The 27,992-nt window shown below is 42.5% G+C and overlaps 1 protein-coding gene across 2 annotated transcripts; it reads right to left on the minus strand.

Annotated features, from left to right (window-relative positions):
* Positions 1–980: 980 nt before the first annotated feature.
* LOC311057798 (dual specificity protein kinase CLK4-like) lies at positions 981–27,860 on the minus strand. 2 transcript variants are annotated; one of them, XM_084074894.1, is made up of 13 exons: positions 27,705–27,860; positions 19,675–19,808; positions 19,141–19,283; positions 17,023–17,110; positions 16,157–16,223; positions 14,303–14,416; positions 13,813–13,979; positions 13,421–13,515; positions 10,489–10,618; positions 9,446–9,528; positions 6,310–6,389; positions 5,095–5,185; positions 981–3,565 (listed from the first exon to the last, which is right to left on the minus strand). In XM_084074894.1, exons 7-13 carry the CDS (start codon positions 13,964–13,966, stop codon positions 3,419–3,421), a joined length of 780 nt encoding a protein of 259 aa, XP_083931020.1. In that variant the 5' UTR covers positions 13,967–13,979; positions 14,303–14,416; positions 16,157–16,223; positions 17,023–17,110; positions 19,141–19,283; positions 19,675–19,808; positions 27,705–27,860; the 3' UTR covers positions 981–3,418. The 2 variants fall into 2 exon arrangements, with proteins under 2 accessions (XP_083931020.1, XP_083931019.1); XM_084074893.1 differs by lacking the exon at positions 27,705–27,860 and adding an exon at positions 21,067–21,444 and having other exon boundaries at positions 2,386–3,565.
* Positions 27,861–27,992: the final 132 nt, after the last annotated feature.

Consider the following 27,992-nt stretch of genomic DNA (forward strand, 5'->3'; position numbering starts at 1 on the left):
TGTCGTTCTTGGCTTTGGCCAGAAGGTTCAATGACCGCCTGAGTTGTCCAGGAGCATCTAGTTACAGTTCATACTCATTGATTGCTCATTGGGTTCAGCATTACTGGTGATAACAATATAGTTACACTAGAGGGGTAAGACTTCATATTACGGTCGGGTCTATAATGTGTTATGATGACCACATTTATTATGCACTTAACCCTTTAAGGCCGGGAAGGGAACGCATGTGTGTCATTTTAAGATTTGTTTGGCTATTCAAAAATAGCAGATATACAAGCTCATAGCGCGGCACCGAGTTTTGCCGCGCTATGAGCTTGTAGATCTGCTATTTTTAGAAAAAATCTTGAAAATTTGTGCAAATCATTTTTAACTCAAATCTTTGCTTCTGGGGGTCCCTGGAACAAAATATTTTTAAGATGGGAGGGGGTCCGCGGACAAATGCATATTATTTTGGGGGTCCTTGACATGAATTTTTTTTTAAAACCATTGAAAATATAGCAACATAAGTAAATAAAAAAAAATAAAAAAAGACATTTAGGAAAAAAAACCTGTTAGGATTTAGAAGACGTTTGTAAAATCCCCAGAAGCAAAGATTTGAGTTAAAAACTTTCGCTTTAAAAAAAGCATATATATATTCAAACTAAAGATTTGCACACATTTTCACGAATAAAAAAGAAAAATAGCAAATCTACAAGCTCGTAGCCACGCTACGAGCTTGTATATCTGCTATTTTTGAATAGCCAAAGAAATCTTAAAATGACACAGATGCGTTCCCGGTCTTAAAGGGTTAAGCACTTAAGGCATTATAATACTTGTTTTTTGTTTTTGTTTTTTTATTACAATTATGCATAACAACTTATGACAAGGTTTATGAAGTATTCTGACTTATAACAATATCATTTATAAGAGCTGGAGGCATTATAAACTCAGTGAAACAGCACGTTATAACACTTTGTTAAGAAGAACAGCCATTCTTTACCAAACATCACATCGTCTTTATTATCAAACGGGTCAAAAAATTTGTCATGAACAAGAACGAACCGGAGACACAAAATGAAGTCTCTTTTCAAAAAACAGTAAACGCATAAATAATAAATACAAAATAAATATCTCCGGACAAAAAGCCTGAGGTATTTGTTAATCGACACGTCTCGTGGAATCCTTTCAAACATCTGGGAGAAGCTACGGACAAAAGCAAACGGGAACAGGAAACGAAGGGCAAGGAAGACAGGAAGTCCTTAAAAGGAGTGGAATACTCCTTTAAAATAAATCTATGGGATGGTTAGGTCCCATCACCCTTAATTAAATGAATGAAGGTAAGCATCTCAATATGAACCACTATGAAATATGAAAATATGCCACGAACGGAAGCAGCTTACCGAGCCTGACTGTAAACCTCTACTGATAAATAAAATCAATAAAAACAGTGTATTTACTTCCACTTTCTAAATTCCAAAATTGAAAGAGAGAGAGAGAGAGAGAGAGAGAGAGAGAGAGAGAAACCAGAATTGTTATAAAACACCTGGGTATTGGATTGACATAATACTTTCGACAAACCCAATCAGAAGATGTCCGAGCCAATAAAACAGGACGCAATACATAAATTAAATAAAATAATAAAATAAAACGGTACACATGAAACGGGGCAGGAAAGTGTCTTAACTCCCCGAGTGGCGAGTGAATACGCAGCAGTGACAAACCGCCTTAAGTTTTGTATTTTTTTTTTTGTTACGCTGCAACGATTTCACGTTAGCTAGAAATGTATTCCACATTAGTCTTCAGTGCATTTTTAAAGGGAAATCTCAACGACAGGAGGTGTCATGCAACAGGACCAGCAAAAAACTAATAATAATAATAATAATAATAATAATAAGTTAAAAATAAATAAAAAGGCGCTCGAGTGGTGCAGTTGGTAAAAAGTAACTGCCCACCACTACGAGATCGGCTCCATGTCAGCAGGGGGTGTCGAGCGGGAGGAGTAGGACGAAGGCTCTACGTCCTCCCGGTGGGGGCTCCTCACTGACAGGTGACAGTCAGTAGGATACGACAGCCGTGACGACACTAGGGCTGGTGAATTAATATTTGAATATCGAATATTCCTCGAATAGGGGGAAAATATGTATATTCGAATATGAAAAGTAATATTCGAATATTAAACCCGCACCCCCCTTTTTTGTGTTTATTTGACTGGGACAATACAAAAAACAATGTATCAAGTTATAAAAACAAACAAAACATATGTTTTATTGGATCCGATTTTGTATCGTTTCTGTCAATAAAAAAAAATTGACAAATATATATATATATATATATTTTTTTTAAATATATATATATATATAATAATATTCGAATATATTCAAAGATCTGCCAATTTTTAAGACCAATATTCGAATATAATTTCTGAGGAAAGTTGACAGCCCTAGATGACACACAGACGTGTATGTGGGGAGGAATATAACGGCATAAATTGGGGAGAAAAGGGGGTCGAAATCAAATTTAAAATACAAATAAAAACACAAATTTAATAAATACAATATAAATTGCATTGAAGGTACTTTAAGGCACTTTAAGACACAAACATGTCCCTGATTATTTTATACGTTATGCATATTCATCCACCCAGCCTGAGGTAAAGGTCAAAGGTCAGTGTAGAGCTACTGAGCCTGATTCATCAGAATAATAATAAACCCGTTTATGGACTGATACAGTCTGTACTACACACTGTGTGTGTGTGTGTGTGTGTGTGTGTGTGTGTGTGTGTGTGTGTGATACAGTCTATACTACACACTGTGTGTGTGTGTGTGTGTGTGTGTGTGTGTGTGTGTGTGTGTGTGTGTGTGTGTGTGTGTGTGTGTGTGTGTGTGTGTGTGTTATTTGCGGGCGTCCTTCGTCAGAGGGGTGAAGAAGGGGAGTGTGTGTGTTTTTGTATTACTATATTTGTGAGGACCAAACGTACCCACAAGTACAGTATAGTAGAATTTGTTGTGAGGACCATTTTTCCTGGTCCTCGTGAGAAAAAATGGTTGTTTTATGGTTGAAATCATTTTCAGAGATACGTTCACGATTAGAAAAAGATTCAGGTTGGGGTAGGTTCAGGATTAGACCTTTAGAGGTTAGGTTTAGGGAGTTGGGGTTAGATTTTGTCCTATTTTATACTTAGTCGTGCGGCGATGTCAAACACCGAAAAATAGCCGATCTACAAGCTATTTTTCGGCTTTAGACTTGCGGTTAAAAATGCCCCACAAAAATCACAAATCAATCATAAAATTGGCTTCCTAAAATGTCGATGTCCTCACAAGTATAGTAATACAAACATGTGTGTGTGTGTGTGTGTGTGTGTGTGTGTGTGCTATGTGCGGGTCTTCCTCAGAGGGGTAAAGAAGGTGTGTGTGTGTGTGTGTGTGTGTGTGTGTGTGTGTTATGTGCGGGTCTTCCTCAGAGGGGTGAAGAAGGGATGCCAGAGAGCCTCCTCCATGGTGATCCTTCTGGACACGTCGTACTCCATCATGCTCTTCATCAGGTCAAACAGGGTCTCGTGCTCCATGCTCTTACTCTGCATGTATTGCTGGGAGGAGAGAGGAGAGCTTTAGTGTCTGACTGGACCACACGCACTGGACCACATGCACTGGACCACACGCACTGGACCACGCGCACTGGACCACGCGCACTGGACCACGCGCACTGGACCACGCGCACTGGACCACGCGCACTGGACCACGCGCTACTGGGCCGCGCGCACTGGACCGTGCGCACTGGACCACGCGCTACTGGGCCGCGCGCACTGGACCGTGCGCACTGGACCGTGCGCACTGGACCACGCGCAATGGACCGTGCGCACTGGACCACGCGCACTGGACCGCGCGCACTGGACCGCGCGCACTGGGCCACACGCTACTGGACCACGCGCACTGGACCGCGCGCACTGGACCACACGCTACTGGACCACGCGCACTGGACCGCGCGCACTGGACCGCGCGCACTGGACCACACGCTACTGGACCACGCGCACTGGACCGCGCGCACTGGACCGCGCGCACTGGACCACACGCTACTGGACCACGCGCACTGGACCGCGCGCACTGGACCGCGCGCACTGGGCCACGCGCATTGGACCACGTGCCGTTCACGTTTACTGACCAGTTTACTGACCAGTACTCAAATGTTTTACTTAAGTAATAGTATCAATACTGCAACGCAGAACTACTCCGTTACAAGTAAGAGTCCCGAATTCAAAATGTTACTTGAGTAAAAGTACGAAAGTATTGGTATGAAAATTTACTTAAAAGTACCAAAAGTAAAAGCACTCAAATGTTTGAAGCAGATCTACAAGCTCACAGCGCGTCGCGATGCGACGTGTTGTGAGCTTGTAGATCTGCTATTTTCAAATAGCCCAGGTATAAAATAGGGCTTAAGTGGTTTTCAAATAATTGTAGTGGAGTAAAAGTACACATACCTCAAAAAAGTAAATGTACTTAGTTACTTTCCACCACTGAATTTCTGACTAATACAAGTATTCAATCAATCAATCAATCAGAAAGAAGAGGAGGAGTAAACTATACAGTATATCTTCAACTTTAGGAGATTTAACCCATTGAGACTGGGAACGCATCCGTGTTATTTTTACATTTAGACTTTAGATTTCAGACGGTGTATTCCTGACACTAACGTTGGCTTTCGCTGCCCCCTCGTGGCCGACCCGGGCTACTGCTGACAGAAACTGGTGTACCTTTAGTCTCGTGTGGACAGACTGTTGCCTCACACAATTTTCAAATGTTTCCGGTCATACAGTCTGGGACTCGGAAGCTCTGATCATGATTAGAATATAAACCGGATGTGGAGCCTCCTCTCCATTTCTGTTTTGTCTTTACAGTCGTGCAAATGTATCCTAATATAAATACAAATCATCTAAGTATACATAGCTTGCTGCTTAGCAGAAATGTAAATAAAATAATAATATGTAAAGATATTTTAAAATATATTTTCGTGAACGGAAGTGCCAGCTTCCTCTCTCGGATTTCGGGAGTTGTAGTTCCAGACTCTATATAACATTCAGAGATTGTGGAATAGTTGTCTGGCTACGCGAGACTAGTGTACCTTCAGTGGTTTGCAGTTCTTCCTGACGTATCGCCCTTTGGAGCTGTTTTCATCCCAGTCCAGGCGCTCTGCGTGCACGTAATGCTGTTTCCTGAAGACATAACCAGTACAAACACATAATGCTGCTTAAAAGACAAACCAGTACATACACATATGCTGTTTCCTGAAGACGAACAATTTACGATTTAAGCATTTAGCAGACGCGACCCCGACAATCCCGCACCAACACAGCACTGCTGCTTTGCCAATGTATATAAAAGAGTTGAGGCATTTCTGAATTACATTACAATACAGTCCCTGCATTCAGGCATCATGCACAGAGACACATTAACTATGTTTAGCTTTTGAGAAAGATGAAGTGTGCACAATATATTCCAATGTATATATAATTGTACTATGCTTGTATCATACAACGCAATAAAGCCAGCGTCTTGTTGCGGTGCTTTCACATGTAGGCTGCTGTATATGACTATGAGCAATGTCTTTAGTATAAATGTAGTTAATCTTAATCAGCTGAAGCTCCATAATTCGGCACTATGACAATGTGTCTCTCTTCAACAAACTGAGACAGCAACACTTTTCTGTTAAATGTGTGTGTGTGTGTGTGTGTGTGTGTGTGTGTGTGTGTGTGTGTGTGTGTGTGTGTGTGTGTGTGTGTGTGTGTGTGTGTGTTATGTGTGTGCGACGGGCCGCGAGTGGGCAGAGGGCAGGGGCAGGAAATTTGATTTTCAGCACCGAAATAAAATATAATGTGATTATCCTGAGTATCCTCTAAAACAGTGGTTCTCTCCATTTGGTTTCATTTTACACTCTCAAGAGTTAGATTATTGTTAAACATCTGCATTACTTCATTAAAGAATTGTTATTTTGATCAACGTTTGCCTATGGTACCAACATCAATACAGCATGGATGGAATTGTGGACAAAATCGTATCCAAGGACAACAAAATATTCTAAGTCTTGGGTCTGAGAATCTAAATGTCATCAAACGGTGGTTCCGCGGCTCAAATGCCAAATAAATAATGGACCTTGATGTGAAAAGGGTTGAAAACCACTGCTCTAAAATGCAGTTACTATGGGCAGGGTTTGGATAGCCTTTTCTAAATAAATAATATTTTAATAATAACTTTTTATCCTCGAAAAAAAATGTATTTGAATATGCGATTGTTCTGATCCATCTCTAGGTTAGAGTGGTCAATAATAATAACAATGTACTTGGTTTTGTTGAGGAGGTGAGGTGGAATGGGGCCCAGGATTCTCTCCATCATGGCCAGGTGTTCTTTACTGTCATGAGTCTGGAAGGAAACGGACAGGAGACCAACACGTTAAAACATTGTATTCTACACAGCAACGCAAGGCTACATTCACTGCAATACTATGATGCTACGCTCTTTGGTATATTGCGTTCATTAAGTCTTCATCAATGTCTTGTTGTAATGCAATTCAATTCAAACTTTATTACAGACACACAGGGGGTCCATAGAGTACATGCAAATCATCAACAAATTATACAATAAATAAAAATTATAGTAAAAAATAGAGGCTGACTCTCCAGTGTTTACGCAGCCTGGACGAGTACCGGAGAAAGCTCTTCCCAGGATTGACTATATCCTCAATAAGACTGTTCCGGGACTCATCCAGACGAGACATGAATCCATACATGGAGTGTCTTAACACATCGGGTGCCAAACACGGTCTGAACCGTGTGTTTACATAGTGGCGGTTCCGAAGCTTCGGTGCCGAACACGGTCTGAACCGTGATTTCAGTCCTTTTGTTTTTTTCGTTTTTCTCCGCGCGGGCGGGGCTAGAGCAGCTCTGGGAGCACCCATTGTAATCCTGCGAAGGAAGTGCCAGATCGCTCACCGGAAACACTTTTTTTCCCCCCATCCGCTTCCTGTCTATTTCCTACTTTGAAACGCCTATATCTCGGAATCTGTTTCCTGTGGGGAAAAACGGTCATGCGCGATGCGCGATCCCCCCCCCCCGTTGTAACCCGCGAGGGGAATGTTATGGTTCCAGCCTGTAGCCAGGCTCATGGCAGAACATGAATTGATGCTTTTTTTTGCGTGGATTTGCTTGTAACGCACGCGGAAACTTTAAACAGCAAAGCGCAGTCAATGGGGAGAATGCTGGCACCCACGGTAAGTTGTTATGAAAAAATGCTGGCACCCGATGTGTTAAGAGGGCCTCACATGTGTGGATTCCACATGTTACAAATAAGTGACTGTCACTATGCCATCTAGGGACCTTAAATGGTATCCTCAGGGCAGTGTTGATTTTGACAGCAAATTTTTATTTAGTTTTAGTCATTTAAAACTTAGTTTTAGTCATATTTTAGTCATCTGAAATGGTTCAGTTTGTGTCTAGTTTTAGTCGACTAGATATCATAAGATTATAGTCGACTAAATCTACAGTTGATTTAGTCGACTAAAAAGTATTTTGCCGGTGCATTGATGGCGTCGTAACGGCTGATTTTACACTTGGTTGCATGTTGAAAATAGCCGATCTACAAGCTCACAACGCGTCGCGAGCTTGTAGATCTGCTATTTTCAGAGCGCAACACCCGGGCGCAACCATAAACATAAAATGAATTGTATTTTAGTTCTACTGGATCTCTTCTCTAACGAGTCCGTCAACATTTTAGTCTAGTTTTTATTTGTTGACGAAATTGTCAGTATATTTAGTCATCATAGCTTAGTATTTATTTTGTTTTTATTTAGTTTTCGTCAGTGAAAAAAGGTAGTCGACAGACAAACATTTTTCGTCATAGTTTTAGTCGACGAAATCAACACTGCTTCAGGGCATCATTGTAGGACACTCTAAGCCTCCGCATGCTACCTTTCTTGTATGTGCACCACAGGAAAGCTGTATACACGGGAGTGCAGAATGCTTAAAAAAAAAAGGGGCACACTTGGCAGGACCCTGAACACATACTGAACCATGAAGCAGCATATTCACCGGCTTCGAATGCTATCAATGCATTGAATGGGAGATTATCACGTTTTATCAGACCATTGAATGGGCGAGTAGGTGACGAGTAGGCGATACACGGACCTACCCGCGATTTGTCAGACCATTCATTGGGCGTAATCAGGAGCTACTGACCTACTTTGGAGGCGGAGCAGTCCCCACAACAATATTTACGATTCTGTGCCTATCGGTACATAACTCCAACGGCGCTGAGTAGGCTCAGGCGAGCGTCGCACCGCTCAGGACGGCAACTCGTCGCTTTAGCTCCCTCGGTGGTCCTTCGCGGGGCTCCAGCTCGCCTGAGACTGCGCGCCTCCGTCATGGTCCAAAATCAAAACAACCAAAACCAAAACCGAAACTGAACTATTTAAGTCATCTCCGTTGGTAGGTCAGTATGTCTTGATAACACCCAATGAATGGTCTGATAAATCACGGGTAGGTAAGTAGGTCGCCTACTTCGCCCATTCAATGGTCTAATAAAAGGTGATAATGTCCCATTCAATGCATTGATAGCATCCGAATCAGGTGGCATATTGGCGGGGGGGGGGGGGAGCGGAACTGTCTGGAGATATATATCTCTATCATGGTGGAGATTGTCAGTGAATATGTGGCCACGGTGGTACGTGATCTCCTGGCACACACAGAGAGACGACTGTCACATATGTGAAAGGCTGGGAAGGCCAATGTGTCATTACCCTGCAGATTCCCCAACAGGGAACTTTGTGTGCAGTATGCATGTATGTCTGTATCTGTGTGTGTGTGTGTGTGTGTGTGTGTGTGTGTGTGTGTGTGTGTGTGTGTGTGTGTGTGTGTGTGTGTGTGTGTGTGTGTGTGTGTGTGTGTGTGTGTGTGTGTGTGTGTGTGTGTGTGTGTGTGTGTGTGTGTGTGCATGCATACTGTGTATATTTGACATTTGTGTGTGTGACAGAAATAAGATCTCGTCTCTGTCGGGTGTAAACCTCATATGAACTAAACTGTTCGTTTTCAGGATTCAAATGTTAATGTTTTTTTTTTACATGAACCACTTGAACCCTAGCATCCCTTTTCTGAGGGGAACATTAGCCGAAAATAGCAGATCTACAAGCTACGAGCTTGTAGATCTGCTATTTTTGGCAAAGAGGTATAGGTGTAGAGGGAAAAAAAGATCATTAAAAAGTTTCTAAAACACAATTTTATACAACATAGAGAGGGGGGTCCCTGCTTCATCTCTCTCTCAGCTAGGGGGTCCTTGAGCTGAAAACGTTGAAGACCCCTGATATAGGAGATTATGAACGTGGTGTGTCTAAATGTTTGAGTCTGTATATTGGTGTGTGTGTGTGTGTGTGTGTGTGTGTGTGTGTGTGTGTGTGTGTGTGTGTGTGTGTGTGTGTGTACACCTACCTGGAACATCATGAGGCCCAGGTAGAACTCCATGAGGATACATCCCATACTCCACACATCACACGCCTGGTTCCAACCCAGATCTGTAGACACACACACACACACACACACACACACACACGGCGCAATTAAAGTGTGTAGGCTACATGCTCTATTTATACACACGCTCTCTCTCACACATTCTGTACACATGTGTTGTTGCCGTCTCAATGCCGACTGTAGGTTGAGGATAGCTCCAAGGACAAGAATGTCACTGTCTGTCTCTACAGCGTCGTTGCTACCAACTGTATAGTACGGTATATTAAGGTTTGCCTCATGTGGATTATGTGGTCCACATGCACTGACATTTTGTACGTTAATGCTTTAACACTCTGACCGCCGGGCCCGTAGCCTACGGGCTGTGGTACTTTTTCCTTTTTTTCGAAAAAAAAAACCCTTTTTTCAATTTTCGACACGGACCATTTCATTGTAACACCACTGGAAACAGAATTAATCGGGATCCGGTTTTGCCGATCCCGTCAGCCCTCGTTCTAATGACGAAACTGAAACCCCATTTTCTCCTTGTAGTTTTTTCTCCTCGGTGATCACTGTTTAACATAAACCGTTCTAACTACAACATGGATGGCCCGTCTCACACGTGGTCTTCACTGCTCGAACCAGGCAGATGTCTGCGATTTAAACAAACAGTGCACAGCTCAATCTTACGGATTTTAACAAGGTTTATGGCGACGTGAAAAAAACAAAAAACAACAATAAAACGTTGGCACTGGTGAGTACATTATGAGATTAACCTCTGGCGGTCAATGTGTTAACAGCTTGAGTTTTTCATTAGAGTGTCAGCCCACTGCCAGAGATTTTCCTGTTTTATTACCTTTTGAACCGGTCACAGAAATGTTATATCTATTATAATCCATGGTCGGATCGTGTGTATAAACAAACACGATCCATGCACCAACCCCAAGAGGGTAAACAATGTTTTGCGTGTGTGTGTGTGTGTGTGCGTGTGTGTGTGTGTGTGCGTGTGTGCGTGCATGTGTCCATACCCAGAATGACCTCCGGGGCGCGGTAGTGCCGTGTGGACACCACAGAGGTGTGGTGCTCGTGGTCAAAGATGGCGTTGCCAAAGTCCACCACCTTCACGTCCAGACTCCTCAACGTCCTCTCGTCTCGCCTCTGACAGACAGACAGACAGACACACACACGCGTGATTTGCTTTAACCCATCGAGACCTGAAGCCGATTCTACATGTTTCCTAAATCCCAACAGTTTTCTGAAAAACGTATGTTTCTATATCAGTGGTGCTCAATCTTTTTCATGTCAAGGACCCCCAAAATTATATGAATTTGGGTGCGGACCCCCATCTCAAAATATGTTGTTCCAGGGACCCCCCAGAAGCAAAGATTTGAGTGCCGCGCTACGAGCTTGTATATCTGCTATTTTTGAATAGCCCAAAGTGTAAAATAATGCTTTTTAGCTCAAATCTAAAAATGACACAGTTCCAGGTCTTAATGAGTTGAAAAGGTTGCCAAATAATTACCAATTCATTGATTACTTAAACTCTATGTACCTTTTATTACGACTACTGCTACAGTTTACTGACATGTGTGGGTTACATAGTATAGTTACAAAGAACATCTTTCTTTTTTTTTCCCTGTTTTTATTCCACGATTTTGTAACCCTATTTTTTTCACCCAGTGCCAATGCCTAAGCTCTGCCAGCCTTGGGAGAGCCCTGAACTGAGCTCATGCTTCCCTCAACGCATGAAGAGCTAGCAAGCAGCTTCTTATCACCTGACACACAGGGGGGAGTTTCCCCGGTAGGACGTACTGTAGCGCATGGAAGGAACACGTCATTCCAACCAGTCCCTTTTGATTGATTGATTGATTGAAAATGTTATTAGGCAAAAGAATGTAAAACAACACAGTTACATTTATAATACTTTTGACTAAATGATCTGACCAAAAATCAACATAAAAATACAGAGAAAAAATACCGCTGTGTACAAAAAAAAAATCACACCCAGTGTGAAGTGGGCGGTGTGTGGTCATCACAACATGACTCACTTAAAAAAAAAGGATAAATTACTTTTTTTTAAGTCCATACTGCTATTCATAGGGCTGCACATGTGTCATGTGTTTCGCTAGCCAATCACAGTCCTGAATTTGCAAAGTCAGCCAATCACATTACAGCTAGTGGTGATGACACTAGCTGTAATGTGATTGGCTGACTTTGCAAAAGTATAGATTTGCATTGACTGTGGAAGGGTTAGGGGTGTAGACTGCATTGTAGACTATTGGCCAATCACGGTGCAGGATTGGTCAGTGTCCAAAACTCACTTATAGGGGGCGGTTACACCGCCCCAAAAAGAATGAAAAATAAAAAATATATACAACTAGAAAATGTGCTCCTCGGAGCACAAGTCTCCGCCAGCAAATATTGGAATTTATTCCAAGATTGGAACTTTGATGATAGGCGTTGCGCCTTTGCTTCTTCATCAGTTTGCAGACAATGATTAGCTTCTTCAGTTTGCATAATAAGAGTTAGTTGCACTGTGTCATCAACTGTGACTGGAAAGTACTGTTCTTGATTAATCCTGTCTAAGCTATTTATATTACGTATTGTGATGACACCAGTGTGTCTACATAATGTATTGCTCCGCCATTTCTCAGCCATTTCGTGATTATTCCTGTCTTACCTCACTTTGAAAGAGGCAAAGACTCTTTCAAAGTGACACATCTATTTATAGGCCGCTATACGTCATGCGTCTCACTAGCCAATCAGAGCACACTCTTTCAACGTATTGTCACGTGTCACGTGAGGCTTGACCAATGTTAGCTTGGCCGAGGGGGGGGGACGGAAAGTGAAAACATAGTCTCCTGGCGGAGACAAAAATGGGGAGGGGGGGGTCGTCTGTCTACAGGGAAACTGGTACTAGCTCCTCTTTTGGCCTCCAGAAAGATGAGTTTTTAGGGCTGTTTTGAATGAGCCCAGCGAACTGCATTTTTTGAGGGATGGGGTTAGACTATTCCATACCTGGGTGGCTGTACTGTAGAAGGAGAATTTCCCCATGTTTGTTTTATGGGTGGGTGGTACCAGATTGTTGTTTACGCTCCCTCTAGTTTCGTGACTGTGGGTGTCACTAACCTTTTCGAGGTATTTATACAGATATGCGGGTATAGGGGGCATTTCGGGCAAATCTGCATTTACAATTTTGAAGACCAGTCCCATTTTTAGTTGTTTAATCCTGTTTTTCCCCTCCATCAGGCGCCCCGGCTGACCAGGGGGAGGCAGTATAGAGACCAGGATTAATGCATGTTTTTTTTGTGAGGGTAGCGACACGGGGAGAACATGTGTCCCCCAGTGTGTCCCTGGCGGGAATCGAACCCGAGACCTTCTAGCTATGAGGTGACAGCGCAACCGACTGTGCCACCGTGCCCCTTACACCATTGGTTCTCAAAGTGGGGTCCGGGGACCCCCAGGGGTCCTTGGGGGAGTTCCAGGGGGTCCCCAGCCAAATGATAGATAGTTAGGAACCAAATGGACCCTTATGGGTCTGTAACTCAGAGAGTGTACAAATGGAACCAAATGGACCCGTTAGGGTCCATTTGGTTCCATTTGTACACTCTGAGTTAAATTAACATTGATTTTACAATATAAATTGGGGTCCCAGAGATAGAAATGCCATTAAATGGGGGTCCATAACCTAATGCATGTCAAACTTGGGGTCCTTGAAATTAAAATGGTTGAAAATCACTGCTAGAGCCGTAAAAATCTTCTCTTATGGGGGTCCCTGGCATATCTTTTCAAATGGGGGTCCGCGGGCTAATGAGTGTCAATTTGGGGGTCCTTAACATGAAAAGGTTTGAGAACCACTGCCTTACACAGCACATCTATCAGCGGTGTTATTGTTTTAGCTGTGTTTTTATTCACACTGCACTGGATGGAGCTCATATGAAAGGAGATGAGGATGTTTACCATCTTGGCGTTGTGTTCCATGTTGTATTCAGAGCAGACAAACAGGATGTTCTCTGGCTTCAGGTCCGTGTGCGTCAGCTTGTTGCGATGCAGGACTGAAAACAACAAACCATTCAACCGTCATTTGAGTCCTCTGGTCTGGTACTCACCAGTGTGGTGTGGTCACTAGTGTGGTACTCACAGCATATACAAGACTAGTGTGGTACTCACAGCAGACACACTACTGTGGTACTATAGTTACATCTACTAGTGTGGTACTATAGTTACATCTACTAGTGTGGTACTATAGTTACATCTACTAGTGTGGTACTATAGTTACATCTACTAGTGTGGTACTATAGTTACATCTACTAGTGTGGTACTATAGTTACATCTACTAGTGTGGTACTCACAGCAGACAGCTTTGACGATCTGGAAGGCCATGTGTCTGATCTGGTCGATGGTGAAGGGCAGGAAGTCGTTCTCTTTGAGGAAGTCGAAGGTGCTGAGACCCAGCAGCTCAAAGACGATGCAGACGTGACCGTGGTGGTCGAACCAGTCCAGCATCTTCACACAGGCACTGCCATGGAAAGAGAGAGAGAGAGAGAGAGAGAGAGAGAGAGCCGCACTATGAGCTTGTAGATCTGCTATTTTTGAAGAAATCGTGACAATTTTTGTCCTTGAATATACATATTTTTTTAGAGTGAAAATGTTTAACTCAAATCTTTGCATTGCAAAACGATACGATCCATGGGGTCCGCGGCCAAATACATATCCTTTTGGGGGTCCTTGACATGAAAAAGGTTTGAGAACCACTGATATTATAGCAACATACGTTTTTCAGAAAACTGTTGCAGAATGTGAACCTCAGGCCTTAATGGGTTAAACCTCTGTGTCACTTACAATCTGTTGTCATCGTCCAGCTTCTTGATCTCCTCCAGGACTTCTACCTCAGACCTGGCCGCCTCCCGATACCGGTCAATGCTCTTAATGACCTTCAGGGCCACGTCACTACCCCTGGGGACACATTTTAACCATTTATGTATGTCCACACAAAGGAGAGTATACAAGGACACAAATATTAAAGGTGCAGTAACATTATATCACAAAATCATGGAATATGTCTTCATGATACAATAAGCATGTCACTCAGTACTCTATGGGTAGAAGTAACAGCGTCTCCGCCATATGTGGCGGCTGCCAATTATAGCAGAGACAGAACAATACTTTGCCAGCCTTTTTGCCTCCTTTTTGGGCATCCCAAGTTGTTGGAACCCTCTAAAAACCAGTCTGTGGGTATGTCCTAGGCCTCCAAATATAAAAACAAATAGTCTGCACCTATACACGAATCCACGGAGCGCTGCCCTGCGCGCAGCCATTGCTGCGCCTGCGGTGTCAACGCTCCGCAGACGCGACACCGCAGCAATGGCCGCCTACAGGCCGCCTACAGGCAGCATGTCTGTGGATTCGTCTGTAGCCCAGCTCTGAGATGGTATGTAGAAGTGGTTGGTATTTAATGACCTTGGTCATAAAGGCTTCCTCTAGGCTAGGGTCAAAGGTGCAGGCTAACTCTAATACAAACACTTCTCTGGACTCTTCATCTTCGCACGCGCAAACACACACACACACACACACACACACACACACGGGATGCAAATTATCGATCAATTCATTAATTGATAATTGATAACCTTATCAACCGATTACATTACATTACATTACATTACAGTCATTTAGCAGACGCTTTTATCCAAAGCGACTTACAATAAGTGCATTCAACATAGGTAGGGAACGAAAACTACTAATCACCAGAAGTTTTAAGTACATTTCCTGCAAAAACAAGCAACCACGAGTATACCTAGCGCTAAGGTAAAAGTGCAATATATCAGCTACCTACTTTCTTAAACAGATGAGACAAAAATGGCAAAATCAAATGAGCACGAGCTAAAACAAATAAGTGTATCGACTAAACAAGATCCAATAAAACAATACAAAAATAAAACAAGAGTTTGTACAACTAGTTAACAACAAGTAGGCCAGGCAAAGAGGAAGGATAGTGTTTCCTGAAGAGGTGGGTTTTCAGCCTGCGGCGAAAGATGGGCAGTGACTCTGCTGTCCTGACATAACCGGTTAACTGATAAGCGGCGTTTTTTTTTAAATCTGAGAATCTTAATTTCAGATTAAAAAAAAAATCCTAAAAAAAAGTGCTTAGGAGCCGAGATACAGCCTTCTTCAGTAAGTTAAACAAGAAGTGAATGGAGCAGAACATCTTCAAATCATCATATCTTGGGTTCTGAACATTTTTTTTTTCACACACACACAGCTTATTACACGGCTAATTAATATAAGTATACTTAATAAGTGTTGTGCTGGGCGGACAAGGTCGGCTCGGAAAACAAGGAAGTGTAGTGGATCAAATAGAATACATTTTTGGTTACTAAATTGTCTATTCCTCGCTTCAAATGTTTCCAAAAACATTCTTGAAGCAACTTTTAGTTGTAAAAGACATGGTGTGTTTGTTTACATGGCTGTCATGTTGGATACGGCACAAAATCACACAGCGCAGGTTGATATGAGCAGGTGCTCTGAGTCTTTGATTAGCAGGTAGTCTGTTATAGAGCTCATCGGCCATTATCCAGAAAAAACACACCGCTGAATTCAGCGATTGACCAATCAGCATTAAGCATTCAACCAGGCCGTGTAATAAAATCAAATAGCCAATTATGTTCTCTTCAGCCCAATGGTAAAGACACTTACTTGTGCCGGTCAATGCAGCGGACCACCTTGGCAAACGCTCCCTCTCCAAGGGTGGAGACCACCTCGACTGGAAACAGACAGACAGACAGACAGACAGACAGACAGACAGAGAAATGACTGTTAACAGTGTGTACAGGACGACAGCAACACACTCAAGACTAGCTATCAATAACTTTACTAGCAATGTATGTAAAAGGGGCTGTAAGTCCCCTCCCTGAAGGGACCAATGTCCCCTCCCTGAATGAATGAATGAACCATTGTAAGAGCGCTTTGAGTAAGTTTGAGTACTTAGAAAAGCGCCATAAAAATGCAATTCATTATTATTATTATCATTGTAAGTGATACTTTTGTGAAGAAAAAAATAACAAAAAGTAGTTTCTTAACCCATTAAGTACCTTGTTTTTTTTAGCAATTTTAAGAAGAAAAAAGAGAAAGAGGGGTTTAATTATTTTTCCATTCCATATCACTACACTTGGTTTATTGATACATGTGTGTATTCTCTGTGTTCATGTCAACTTGCCAGCTTGTCCACATGTGTTCAAATACAATGTCTATGTATTTGCCAGAGAATCTCTGTTTACTTATTTATATCCATAAAACAATAAAGGTTTCCCTTAAAAAAACCTGCACTATCCACACGTTTCACACAATTGCATTTCTTTGCTAAATAGTTACTGTATCGATTTTAAATCATTGAATCGCATATCGCCATGAATGAACAAATATCGTCCATGTATCGTATCGTCAACCATGTATCGTGATGCGTATCATATCACTGTTAAAATGTATGGTTACACCCCTATAGTTATCATGACAGGGGGGACAGAACAGACACATAAAGGATAAAGATGAGGTGGGTGAGTTACATCGTTCTCTCAGTACGAGGCCGGTGTGATAGACCAGGTGACCCTCGTCGTCGTCCTCGCAACTGCCGCTCTTCCTCCGGTGACCCCTCTGTGGCGTCCACGGCGTTTCGTCATCATGTTCATTTATTATCGTCATCAGGTTCAAAGCCAGAGACGTGTCCCAGGTCATCGGGGCAGGTCAATGCCGCCGTGCATAGATGGAGAGACAAGGGGGATGTTGGTGAGCAGAGTGTATTAGGGATGGAACCATAGTCGTTATCATAGTTTATTTAGTTATTATCGTGATAAGAAAAAACAAGCTTGTAGATCTACAAAGAGAAGATTTTTACGGCTCTCTAGCAGTGATTCTCAACCATTTTCATTTCAAGGACCCCCAGTTTGACATGCATTAGGGCTATGGACCCCCTTTTCATAATTATCATTTCTATCTTAATATATTATTTATATTGTAAAATCAATGTAAATTTAACTCAGAGTGTACAAATGGAACCAAATGCATTTGGTTCCATTAGTACACTCTCTGAGTTACAGACCCGTAAGGGTCCATTTGGTTCCATTTGTACACTCTCAGAAGTACAGACCCGTTACAGTCCATTTGGTGTCATTAGTACACTCTCTGAGTTATAATAATAATAATAATAATAATAAACTTTATTTGTATAGCACCTTTCATGACATGAAATGCAGCGCAAAGTGCTTTACAGAGCAAGAATACAAATACAGTTACAACCAATTTAACAATAAAGCAAAAAAATGAAATAAAATAAGATAAAAACAAAAGCATAAAACAACATTATAATAGGCAATACTGTGAGGACTTAAAAATCAACCAACGAATCAGCTAAAAGCAAGAGTGAAGAAATAGGTCTTGAGCTGTGCTTTAAAGCTATCGACAGAGGCTGCCTGTCTTAGGTGTAATGGGAGTTTATTCCACACTGTCGGTCCGTAAAAGCAGAATGCTGCTTCACCGTATTTTTTATATGTCATTGTAGGCACCTCGAGCAGGTCAGCACTTGAAGACCTGAGGGGCCGGTTTGGAACATATCTCTCTAGGCAGTCATAGAGGTAGGAAGGTGCCAGACCATTTAGAGCTTTATAAACTATTAAAAGAATTTTAAAATCAATCCTAAAAACAACCGGGAGCCAGTGTAGTGAAGCTAGAACTGGAGTGATATGTTCTCTCATCCTAGTTTTAGTTAAAATTCTGGCTGCCGCATTTTGAACAAGTTGGAATCTGTCAGTTGTTTTCTTAGGCAGGCCAGAGTACAGTGCGTTGCAGTAATCAAGCCGAGAGAAAACAAAAGCGTGGATCAGCATTTTTGCATCGTCTAACGACAGATAGTCTCTAATTCGCGCAATATTTCTAAGATGAAAGAAAGCAATCTTGGTGACATGATTAATGTGTGTGTTAAAATTCAATTCAGAATCGATAATAACCCCCAGGTTCTTTACTGTGGTGTTACTTTCTACAGCCAGGTTACCAAGTCTACTTATTATTGATTCTCTCTGCTCACTGGAGCCAATTATAGACCCATAAGGGTCCATTTGGTTCCATTAGTACACTCTCTGAGTTATAGACCCATAAGGGTCCATTTGGTTCCATTTGTACACTCTCAGAGTTACAGACCCGTTACAGTCCATTTGGTTCCATTTGTACTCTCTGAGTTACAGACCCGTAAAGGGTCCATTTGGTTCCATTAGTACACTCTCTGAGTTACAGACCCACAAGGGTCCATTTGGTTCCATTAGTACACTCTGAGTTACAGCCCCATAAGGGTCCATTTGGTTCCATTAGTACACTCTCTGAGTTACAGACCCATAAGGGTCCATTTGGTTCCATTAGTACACTCTCTCAGTGCGTTTTAACAGCGGGCAACTCTCGGGCGATGCCGGGCAACATCGCCCAAAAGATAATGAAAGTCTATAAGAGCCGGCGATCGGGCGAAGTGGGCGGGGGGGCGATGAAAGATGGATTTTCTTTATCTTTTTGGACGATGTCACCCAGTATTGCCCGCTGTTAAAACGCACCGTCTGAGTTACAGACCCGTTAGGGTCCATTTGGTTCCTGAAAATCAAACAGAGAAAAGGAGAGAGGACAAAGTGTGTGCATCCTCATACCGAGCTGGTGCTTCGGCTGCGGGAGCTGCTTCTCCGTGAGCGTGCGTGCGAGGAGCGCGGCTGCGTCGTGGAGTTCGGAGGCTGGCTGTGCTTGAGCCCGTCTCCGTTGGTGGCGCTGCAGACACCGCCAGGAACCCCGTTTTCTACCAGCGGGAAGCAGGAATACATTAGGGATGGGTCAGAATAATCGAATAATCGTTTTTAGGATAAAAATGTAAAATTAAAAAATATTAAACATTTAAAAAAATTATAATAATCTGTTGCAAAGGCTATATTGTCATCCAAACCCTGACCATAGTAACTACATTTTAGAGGATACCTAGTATGGGTGTAATATTTATTTAATCTCCATTTTGTGTTTACAGGAACTAATAAAAAATCTAATTTTAGAGACTTGCTATATTAAAAAAATCCTGTCCACACCAAATCTCTTCGTCAAAAATAGCATCTCATTTTGAGCTTGCAGATGGTAGATCTAACCCCCCCCCCCTTTCCCCCCGCAGTATGCAGTGGTTAAAGCCAATACACACTGACCTCTCTTGTGGTTGTTCCTGAGCAGGGAGCGGTCAGCCTCCGTCTTGCACCCAGCTCTGCTCTCCCCTCCGCTGGGCACCGCCGCCCCCACGCCATGCTGCCTCTGGTCCAGCCTCCTGGGGATCGGACCACTCCTGGAGAATAAAGGATAATTCCTTTTAACAGGTCGTTCATGAAAGTCCTTGCGGTCTTGTTTCCAATGAGAACCTGTGAGCAATTAGGGGTTAAGAGTCTTGCTCAGGGACAAATTTCATTTCATCGACACATATGCTGGCCTGGCCTGGAATCGAACCTGGGCAACCAGGGCCTCTGGCTCCCTAGGAGGGCTCACTAACCACTCAGCTATGGCCGCCCCTCTAAGAACACAAGGGACACAAACTCATTCAAAAAAGCTGCTGTAAAGTGCTTTTTATTTTCTGTGTTTAACTCATTCAATCCGTTATTTTATCCATTATTTTATACTTTGGGCTATTCAAAAATAGCAGATATACAAGCTTGTATATCTGCTATTTCTTTGAAATATCATGAAAATGTGTGCAAATCTTTGAATATAGTATATACATGTTTTTTTAAAGTGAATATTTTTTGACTCAAATCTTTGATTCTGGAAGATTCTACAAATGTCTTCTAAATCCTTTTAGGTTTAAAAAAATATATAATAATAATAACTTGCTGTAATATCAGTGGTTCTCAAACTTTTTTCATGTCAAGGACCACCCAGAATGATTTCTCCGCAGACCCGCCCCATCTGAAAATATGTTGTTCCAGGGACCCCCAGAAGATTTGAGTAAAACATGTATTTATATATATATATATTCAACTATTTGCACACATTTTTTTTTAAATAGCAATATATCTGCTATCTTTGAATAGCCAAATAAATCTAAAAATGACACAGATGTGTTCCCGGATTGAATGTGTTAAATAGCTCTATATTCCGATAGCGATCACTGCTACAGACAGAGTTTGTTCAGTAACAACAAGGGTCTCCCCGTCCCTCCAGCTCTTTGACAGAAAGAGTGAAGTCACACGGGACAAACACGTGAAAACATCATTTACAGTTTTACACCTTTGAATAAAAGCAATAAATGATTAAGAGTGAAATGAAGAGAAAGAAACACAATGTACAACAGCAAATAATGAAATAGATTAAAAGTAAATTAACCCATTAAGACCTGGAACGCATCTGTGTCACTTTAGATTTCTTTGGCTATATCTGCAAGTGCCGCGCTATGAGCTTGTAGATCTGCTATTTTTGAAAAATCTTTTTTTTCCCCAAAAAAAGTGTTAAGATTTAGAAAACATTTTTAAGAATCGCCTCAGGTCTTAATGGGTTAAAAGAAAATGCAGTAATGTTAACAGTCAACGGATCAACACGCTGCAGTCATGTACCATGATTCAGACTGGGAGGGACTCAGCAGCGTCACGGCAGACATTTCTTTCAACGTTCTCCGCGGTTTCCCCGCGTAACAAAGTCTCTAAAAAAAGGCACCGAGATAAGAGCGCCACTATACGCGCGGCGTTTGGAGGTCAAACAACACAGCTACTGTTAACAAAGGTCACCGCCAGGAAAGGTCAAAGTAGTCTTCCGACTTTGCAACGCCGCCGATTTGTTGTCCCGGCGCTGGTTGTTGTTGAACTGGAGGGTGTCGGGAGTTGACTCACTGACGCTGGATGAGCCGTCAGTGTGGTAGTAAAACTGACAAACGGTGAGACCTCGCTCGCTCTCTCCCTCTCTCTCTCTCTCTGGGTTTTATATTTATGCACTCCTCCCTCCAACAACCCCCGGATCTAAGGGCAAAGGTTTCCCCTCTCCAACCCTGACCAGGCCTTTCTCTTCTTCCAGAGCTATTCATAGAGGCACTTGTCCTCATGTCCCCAAATGAGAATACTTTCCATCCATCTCCATGGTTTATGGCAGGGGTATTCAACCTTTTCAGGCCAAGGACCCCCTAACAGAGAGAGAGATGAAGCAGGGACCCCCACTATATATTACATAAACTTGTGTTGCAGATTTTTCATAGATGTTGTATTCATGTTAATGTGTATTTTCAGACATTTAACGACTTAAACCGTCAATACTTAGTAAACTTTCACTCTGTACTTAGTCTGCTCTTTTATCCCCTCTTTGCCCAAAATAGCAGATCTACAAGCTCACAACGCCTCGCAGCGCGAGGCGTTGTGAGCTTGTAGATCGTCTATTTTCGGCTAAAGTTGTCCTTAGAAGAGGGATTCTAGGGTTCAAGTGGTTAATGTAAAAAACAATGATCCTATCACAAAAAGATTTTGGCAGACCCCCTGTAGCAGCTCTGAGGACCCCCTAGGGGTCCCTGACCCCCTGTTGAAGACCCCTGGTTTATGGTAACGTTTGGTGACAGTTTTCCACTTAGTCAAAGCCTCTCCTCCATTTTGATTGGTCAGTCGGAAAAAAAAACATTTGATGCTGATAAGCTCCTCTCCAAAATGTGAACTATGCTCTACCGGAGAACCCCGGGGCGCTCCGCCAAAATACGCTGGACGCCGCAGAGTGCTGAAAGTTGAAACGCCAGGCTCGGTCACCTTTACAACGAGGTACAGCTTGTGAGGATCGGGCGTTCGTGGAATGATCAACAGAGCTAAACGTAGTGGGTAGCGCCCCAATTTATTTTTGCCCCTGCAATATTGTTACTGCTGGTATTCACACTTGTTTTGAGTTGCTTGGTGGATTGAATGATTAAACTCTTTGGGATGGGGGGGTTGGCGGCCAAAACTACATATCATTTTGGGTGGTCCTTGACTTGAAAAAGCTTGAGAACCACTGATTATAACGACATACGTTTTTTCAAAAAACTGTTGGGATTTGGAAGGCATTTGTAGAATCCTCAGAAACAAAGATTTCAGTTTAAAACACACACACACACACACACACACACACACACACACATATATATATATATATATACATACACGCACACGCACACGCACACACACACACACACACACACACACACAGTCTATAAGCCCATAGCACGGTATATCTTCTATTTTTGAATGGCAAAGGTACAAAATATGGTTAAAGAACCAATGCTCTAGCGCGTACAGCACGCCCAAGCTGATCCCACAAGCGTTCAATTGGGTTGAGGTCTGGACTCACGGCGGGCCATTCCATCCTCTCCACTCCCAAATTCCTGGGACGGCCACTTGGCGGTCTGTCTTTGACTTCAGCAGTCTCACGGAACATGGTCCTAAGTTTGGAAATGGTACCAGCGCTGACCCCCAAGTAATGCTGCCACTCTGTATGCTGGAACACCAGCTTCCAGTTTCCCTATTGCACTATGGCAGGGGTCTTCAACAGGGGGTCCAGGACCCCTAGGGGGTCCTCAGAGTTACTACAGGGGGTCCGCCAAATCTTTGTGTGATAGGATTTTTTATTTTACCTTAACCACTTGAACCCTAGCATCCCTTTTCTGAGGAGAAATTTAGCCAAAAATAGCTCACAACGCCTTGCGCTGCGAGGCGTTGAGCTTGTAGATCGGCTATTTTTGGCAAAGAGGTATAGGTGTAGAGTGGAAAGACTGGTGACGCGAGGTTAGGTGTAGAGGGAAAAAAGAGCAGACGTAAACAAAAAATGTTGAATCTGAAACACAATTTTATACAACATAGTGAGTGGGGGTCCCTGCTTCATCTCTCTCTCTCAGCTAGGGGGTCCTTGGCCAGAAAACGTTGAAGACCCCTGCACTATGGGCCTCATCCTGAAGGGACAAACGTGGCATCTTTCCACCGGTATTGCTGCTTGGAGCATAAACACAAACTCAACAAAGTTGCAGGACCCTTGCTCAGGTGCCAGTGTTGATTTCGTCGACTAAAACTACTTTTTTTTCACTGACGAAAACTAAACAAAAACTCAAGAAAATGATGACTAAAACTAAGACTAAATACATTGACAAACAAATTAAAACTAGACTAAAATGTTAGTGAGGGACTAGTGGAGAAGAGATCCAGTAGAACTAAAAGACGAGTCATTTTATGTTTGGTTGCGCTAAGGTGTATAGCAGATCTACAAGCTCACAACGTGACACTCTGCGACGTGTTGTGCGCTTATTTTCAGCATGCAGCCAAGTGTAAAAGAAGCCATTACGACGCCATCAAGGCACCGCCAACATACATTAACATTTCAATCAACTAAATCAAAGATTAGATTTCTAAAATCTTATATTTAGTCGACTAAAACTAGACTAAAACTAAAACATTTCAGATGTCTAAAATATGACTAAAACTAAACTGGAATTTCATTCAAAAGACTATGACTAAATGACTAAATACAAATTTCAACACTGCTCAGGTGCCAGGCACACACCTGTGACTGGCACACACACCTGTGACTGGTCTGGCACACACACCTGTGACTGGCACACACACACCAGTGAATGCCAACTGAACAATATTGCATTGGATTTTGGAAAATTATTTTTGGGCGCTACCCACACATTTTGCTGTGTTTCTCATTCCACGAATGCCGATCCTTACAAGCTGTACCTCGTTGCAAAGGTGACTAATCAACGATAAAAATCATATGAAACACAATACCAAATAACAAATTGGTATTAACAAAAGGGGAGAAATAATCGACCAAAGTTAACTTTCCGAACTTTTTGTGGGCAGTTTAAAATATTATAAAAATACATACTTGTTATCCTATCAATATTTTCTTACAGTACACCACTACTACGCAAGCACACACACACACACACACACACACACACACACACACACACACACACACACACACACACACACACACACACACACACACACACACACACACACACACACACACACACACACACCTCTTTTCTCTCTCTATTCGTCTGACTTCTTCAAATGCCTGTCTGTCATTCTAGTGGGGATCTCTCTCTCTCTCGCCCTCTGTGTTTTTTTAAGTCACCTCCTCCTGTCTCCTCAGCTATTTTTTGCCCTCTTCTCACTCTCTCGCCCCCTGTTCACACGTCTCTCTCTCTCGCCCCCCTGTTCACACGTCTCTCTCGCCCCATCGCTGAAATCCCCCCCCCCACGACCTTTGACACGATCCTGTTTCTGGTTTGAACTCGGGTTTTTGACCAGAAGGTCAATCAAAACCTTACGTTTTTCAAATGGATTTTGCACTTTTTTGAAAAAATCGTTGAGTCATTGGACTCTCCAAAAAATCCAGGATGGGTGTCGGGACCCAGATAAATGTGGCATGGGGTCAGGTCGTAATCTCTCCTGTCTCATATCTCATGTGAGGAGTGTATACGCCATGCCTCCAGCTGTCTGCGGTTCAAGCTGTAAATCTCCTCTCAGGATATCACACAGCAGCTGACAACAACACGCGGCAACAGAAGTCACTCACTTAACCCATTAAGACCGGAGACGCATCTGCGTCTCATTTTAAGATTTCTTTGGGCTATTCAAAATTAGCAGATCTACAAGCTCGTAGCGCGGCACCGAGTGCCGCGCTACGAGCTTGTAGATCTGCTATTTTTGAAAAATCTTGAAAAAATATTTTCCAGATTTTTTTCAAAAAACTGTTGAGATTTAGAAAATGTTTAAGAATCGCCTCAGGTCTTAATGGGTTAACGTCTTCTAGCACTCAGTGGCTGACCGCTTAACGCCTTCTAGCACTCAGTGTCCTGACCGCAGAGCGGAGAGTCCCCCCCCAACGCGCCTCGTACCGCTGCCAGATCATTTATAGGGTGGCGGATAAAAGATAAAATAAAGTTTACGACTGAATATAAAATACTGGATATCCACAATAACACTTTTATAGAATACAGTTACTTATTATAGATCCCCGGTTTGGCGATCGGACAAATATATCGGCAGTCGGTTGACTGGATGAGTCCCTATCGGGGCGGCAGTGGCTCAGGGGTAGAGTGGCCGGGTAGAGTGAACTGGAAAACCGCAAGGTCCCAGTTCGATCCCGGGCTGGGGCGCTCCCCTAGAGTTAGTGTAGAAGTGTCCTTGAGCAAGACGCTGAACCCCTAATTGCTCCCGATGAGCAGGTTGGTGCCTTGCATGGTTTCCTCCGCCATCGGTGTATGAATGTGTGTGTGAATGGGTTAATGGCACAATCAATGTAAAGCGCTTCGGATAGATGCCATTTACCATTTATCACCTAATGTTTTTATTAGGCGATGTTTTGGACGATATTTGTCTTTTTTTTGTGCAAATTTTATGTATCCTAATGTTCTGCCTCCTCAAGAATTAAACTCTTCAAATATAGCCAAATTAAATGTAAAGCGCAATACAAAGCCTGTGCGAAATGTTAATCAATTTTGGCCATTCTAATAATGATTGATGATGTTGAGGGCATGCTCTTGTTGTGCTTATTTCCGACAAGTCTAGGCTACAAAACTCAGTCCCCTCCCCGGTAGGTAGGTAGGCTACTGAATGGAGCGGAGGAGAGCAGAGGAAAGAGGGAATAGCTTTTGCTTTCCTAGTTGTCTGTTTATCAGCTAATGTACGTTTGATGATAGCTGTATACAGTATATATTTTTATATAAAAACAAAAACTTTTTTTTTTAATGTTTATTTGACAGGGACAATACTAAAAACTCATGTCTCAAGTTATAAAAACAAACAAAAGATATGTTGTATTGGATCTGAGCACTTTATTTCACTTTATTTTTTGTACTGTTTCTGACACGTCATGCGAAGTCCGGCCACTCTGGCCTCTTCTCTCCTCTCTCCCCGCTTTGCTTTGCGGCCCTAACCTCTAGTCCCAACCTCCCAACCTCGGTAAAAAGAGTGATAAAGAGGTCGGACTTCCTGTATCTGGTTGCTATTGCAACCTGCCAGATCAGGGCTGAGGGTCTGATAGGCAAATCAGAGAATCAATCAAGCCGAGAGTCTGATCACTGATGGAGGTGAGGTAAGATGCCTAAAACATAGAGTCTGATCACTGATGGAGGTGGGGTAAGATGTCTAAATCATAGAGTCTGGTCACTGATGGAGGTGAGGTAAGATGCCTAAAACATAGCCATAGCTCTGATCAACAGTCTGTGGCGGGTCTTGGAGGCATGTGGAGTGATCCTGTGCTTGAGAATCCCGGACGAACTTTCTGAGCTTTTGTCAATTATAGTAAAATAAAATAAGAAATAAGATAAGATAAGATAAGATAAGATATTCGAATATCTGCCAATTTTTAAGACCAATATTCGAATATAATTTCTGAGGAAAGTTGATAGCCCTAGTGTATATGTGTGTGTGTGTGTGTGTGTGTGTGTGTGTGTGTGTGTGTGTGTGTGTGTGTGTACACAATACTTCTAATGGCCATCTCAAATCTCACCCCTGACAAACCCATTGTAACTTCAAACTCCATCTTAACGTATGTTAGATCCATCAGAAACACCCGTCCTTGGTTCTGGTGACTGACATTGTCCTTCTAATACATGAGGAGACCGTGTTTTTTCAATTACTTTTTTCATTTATTTTTTAATATATTTTTTGGAAAAATCATAGCTCGTAGCGCGGCACTGAGTGCCGCGCTACGAGCTTGGAGATCTGCTATTTTTTTTTAAATCGAGAAAATGTGTGCAAATCTTTGAGTATAAATATATTTTTAAAGCAAACATTTGTAACTCAAATCTTTGCTTGTGGGGGGGTCCCTGGAACAAAATATTTTGAGATGGGGGTCGGCGGCCAAATACATATCATTTTGGGGGTCCTTGACATTAAAAAGTTTGAAAACCACTGACATAGCAACATACGTTTTTTTCAAAAAAAACTGTTAGGATTTAGAAGACATTTTGTAGAATCGCCTCAGGTCTAAAAAGTGTCCAGGAGGCTCACACAAGCCTGAGGAGACCATCAAATAACCCAACATTTGTTTTAAAGTGAAATATCCCTTTAACATTAAAATGAATAAAAAACTAAAACTAAAACTAAGCCTTTAAACATTATATATATATTTTTTTTTTAAACTGAATTAGGCAAGAAACCCAAGACATTAAAGTCAAAAGGAACACACATGACATCTATAATAAGCTGAATGGCGCTGCATGCTACGCTACCTCTCGTAGGTCTTGTGGTGGTGGTTCCTCCTGGTGCTCCTCTGCTCCTCGGCTTCCTCTCCTTGTGAGCAGCTCCTCCTCAGAGGCTTGAGGACCTTCGCCTTCTTCACCTCCTCCTCCCATCCTCCTCCTCTTCCTCCGCCGGGGGAGTGCAGGCGCTTGCTGCGCCGCATGATGCACTGTTGCCAGATTCAGCGAGGGAAACACAAGCAAGCGGGTCTATGAAAACAAGCCTCCAAAGGAAGCGACCGCACGAGCACTTTAAACCCCACATATTTATTTAAAAAT

Source organism: Gymnoscopelus microlampas, assembly GCF_963454915.1.
Source record: "Gymnoscopelus microlampas genome assembly, chromosome: 12".
In the NCBI taxonomy this organism is placed as follows: Eukaryota; Metazoa; Chordata; class Actinopteri; order Myctophiformes; family Myctophidae; genus Gymnoscopelus; species Gymnoscopelus microlampas.

Excerpts from the sequence above, each read along its gene's own strand:
- LOC311057798 (XM_084074893.1), bottom strand. The coding sequence starts at position 21,110 with ATGTCTGCCGTGACGCTGCTGAGTCCCTCCCAGTCTGAATCATG. Across the intron at positions 19,284-19,674 it reads CAGGAACAACCACAAGAGAG|AAAACGGGGTTCCTGGCGGT; the intron begins GTCAGTGTGTAT and ends TCCCGCTGGTAG. Across the intron at positions 10,619-13,420 it reads TGGAACACAACGCCAAGATG|AGGCGAGACGAGAGGACGTT; the intron begins GTAAACATCCTC and ends TCTGTCTGTCAG.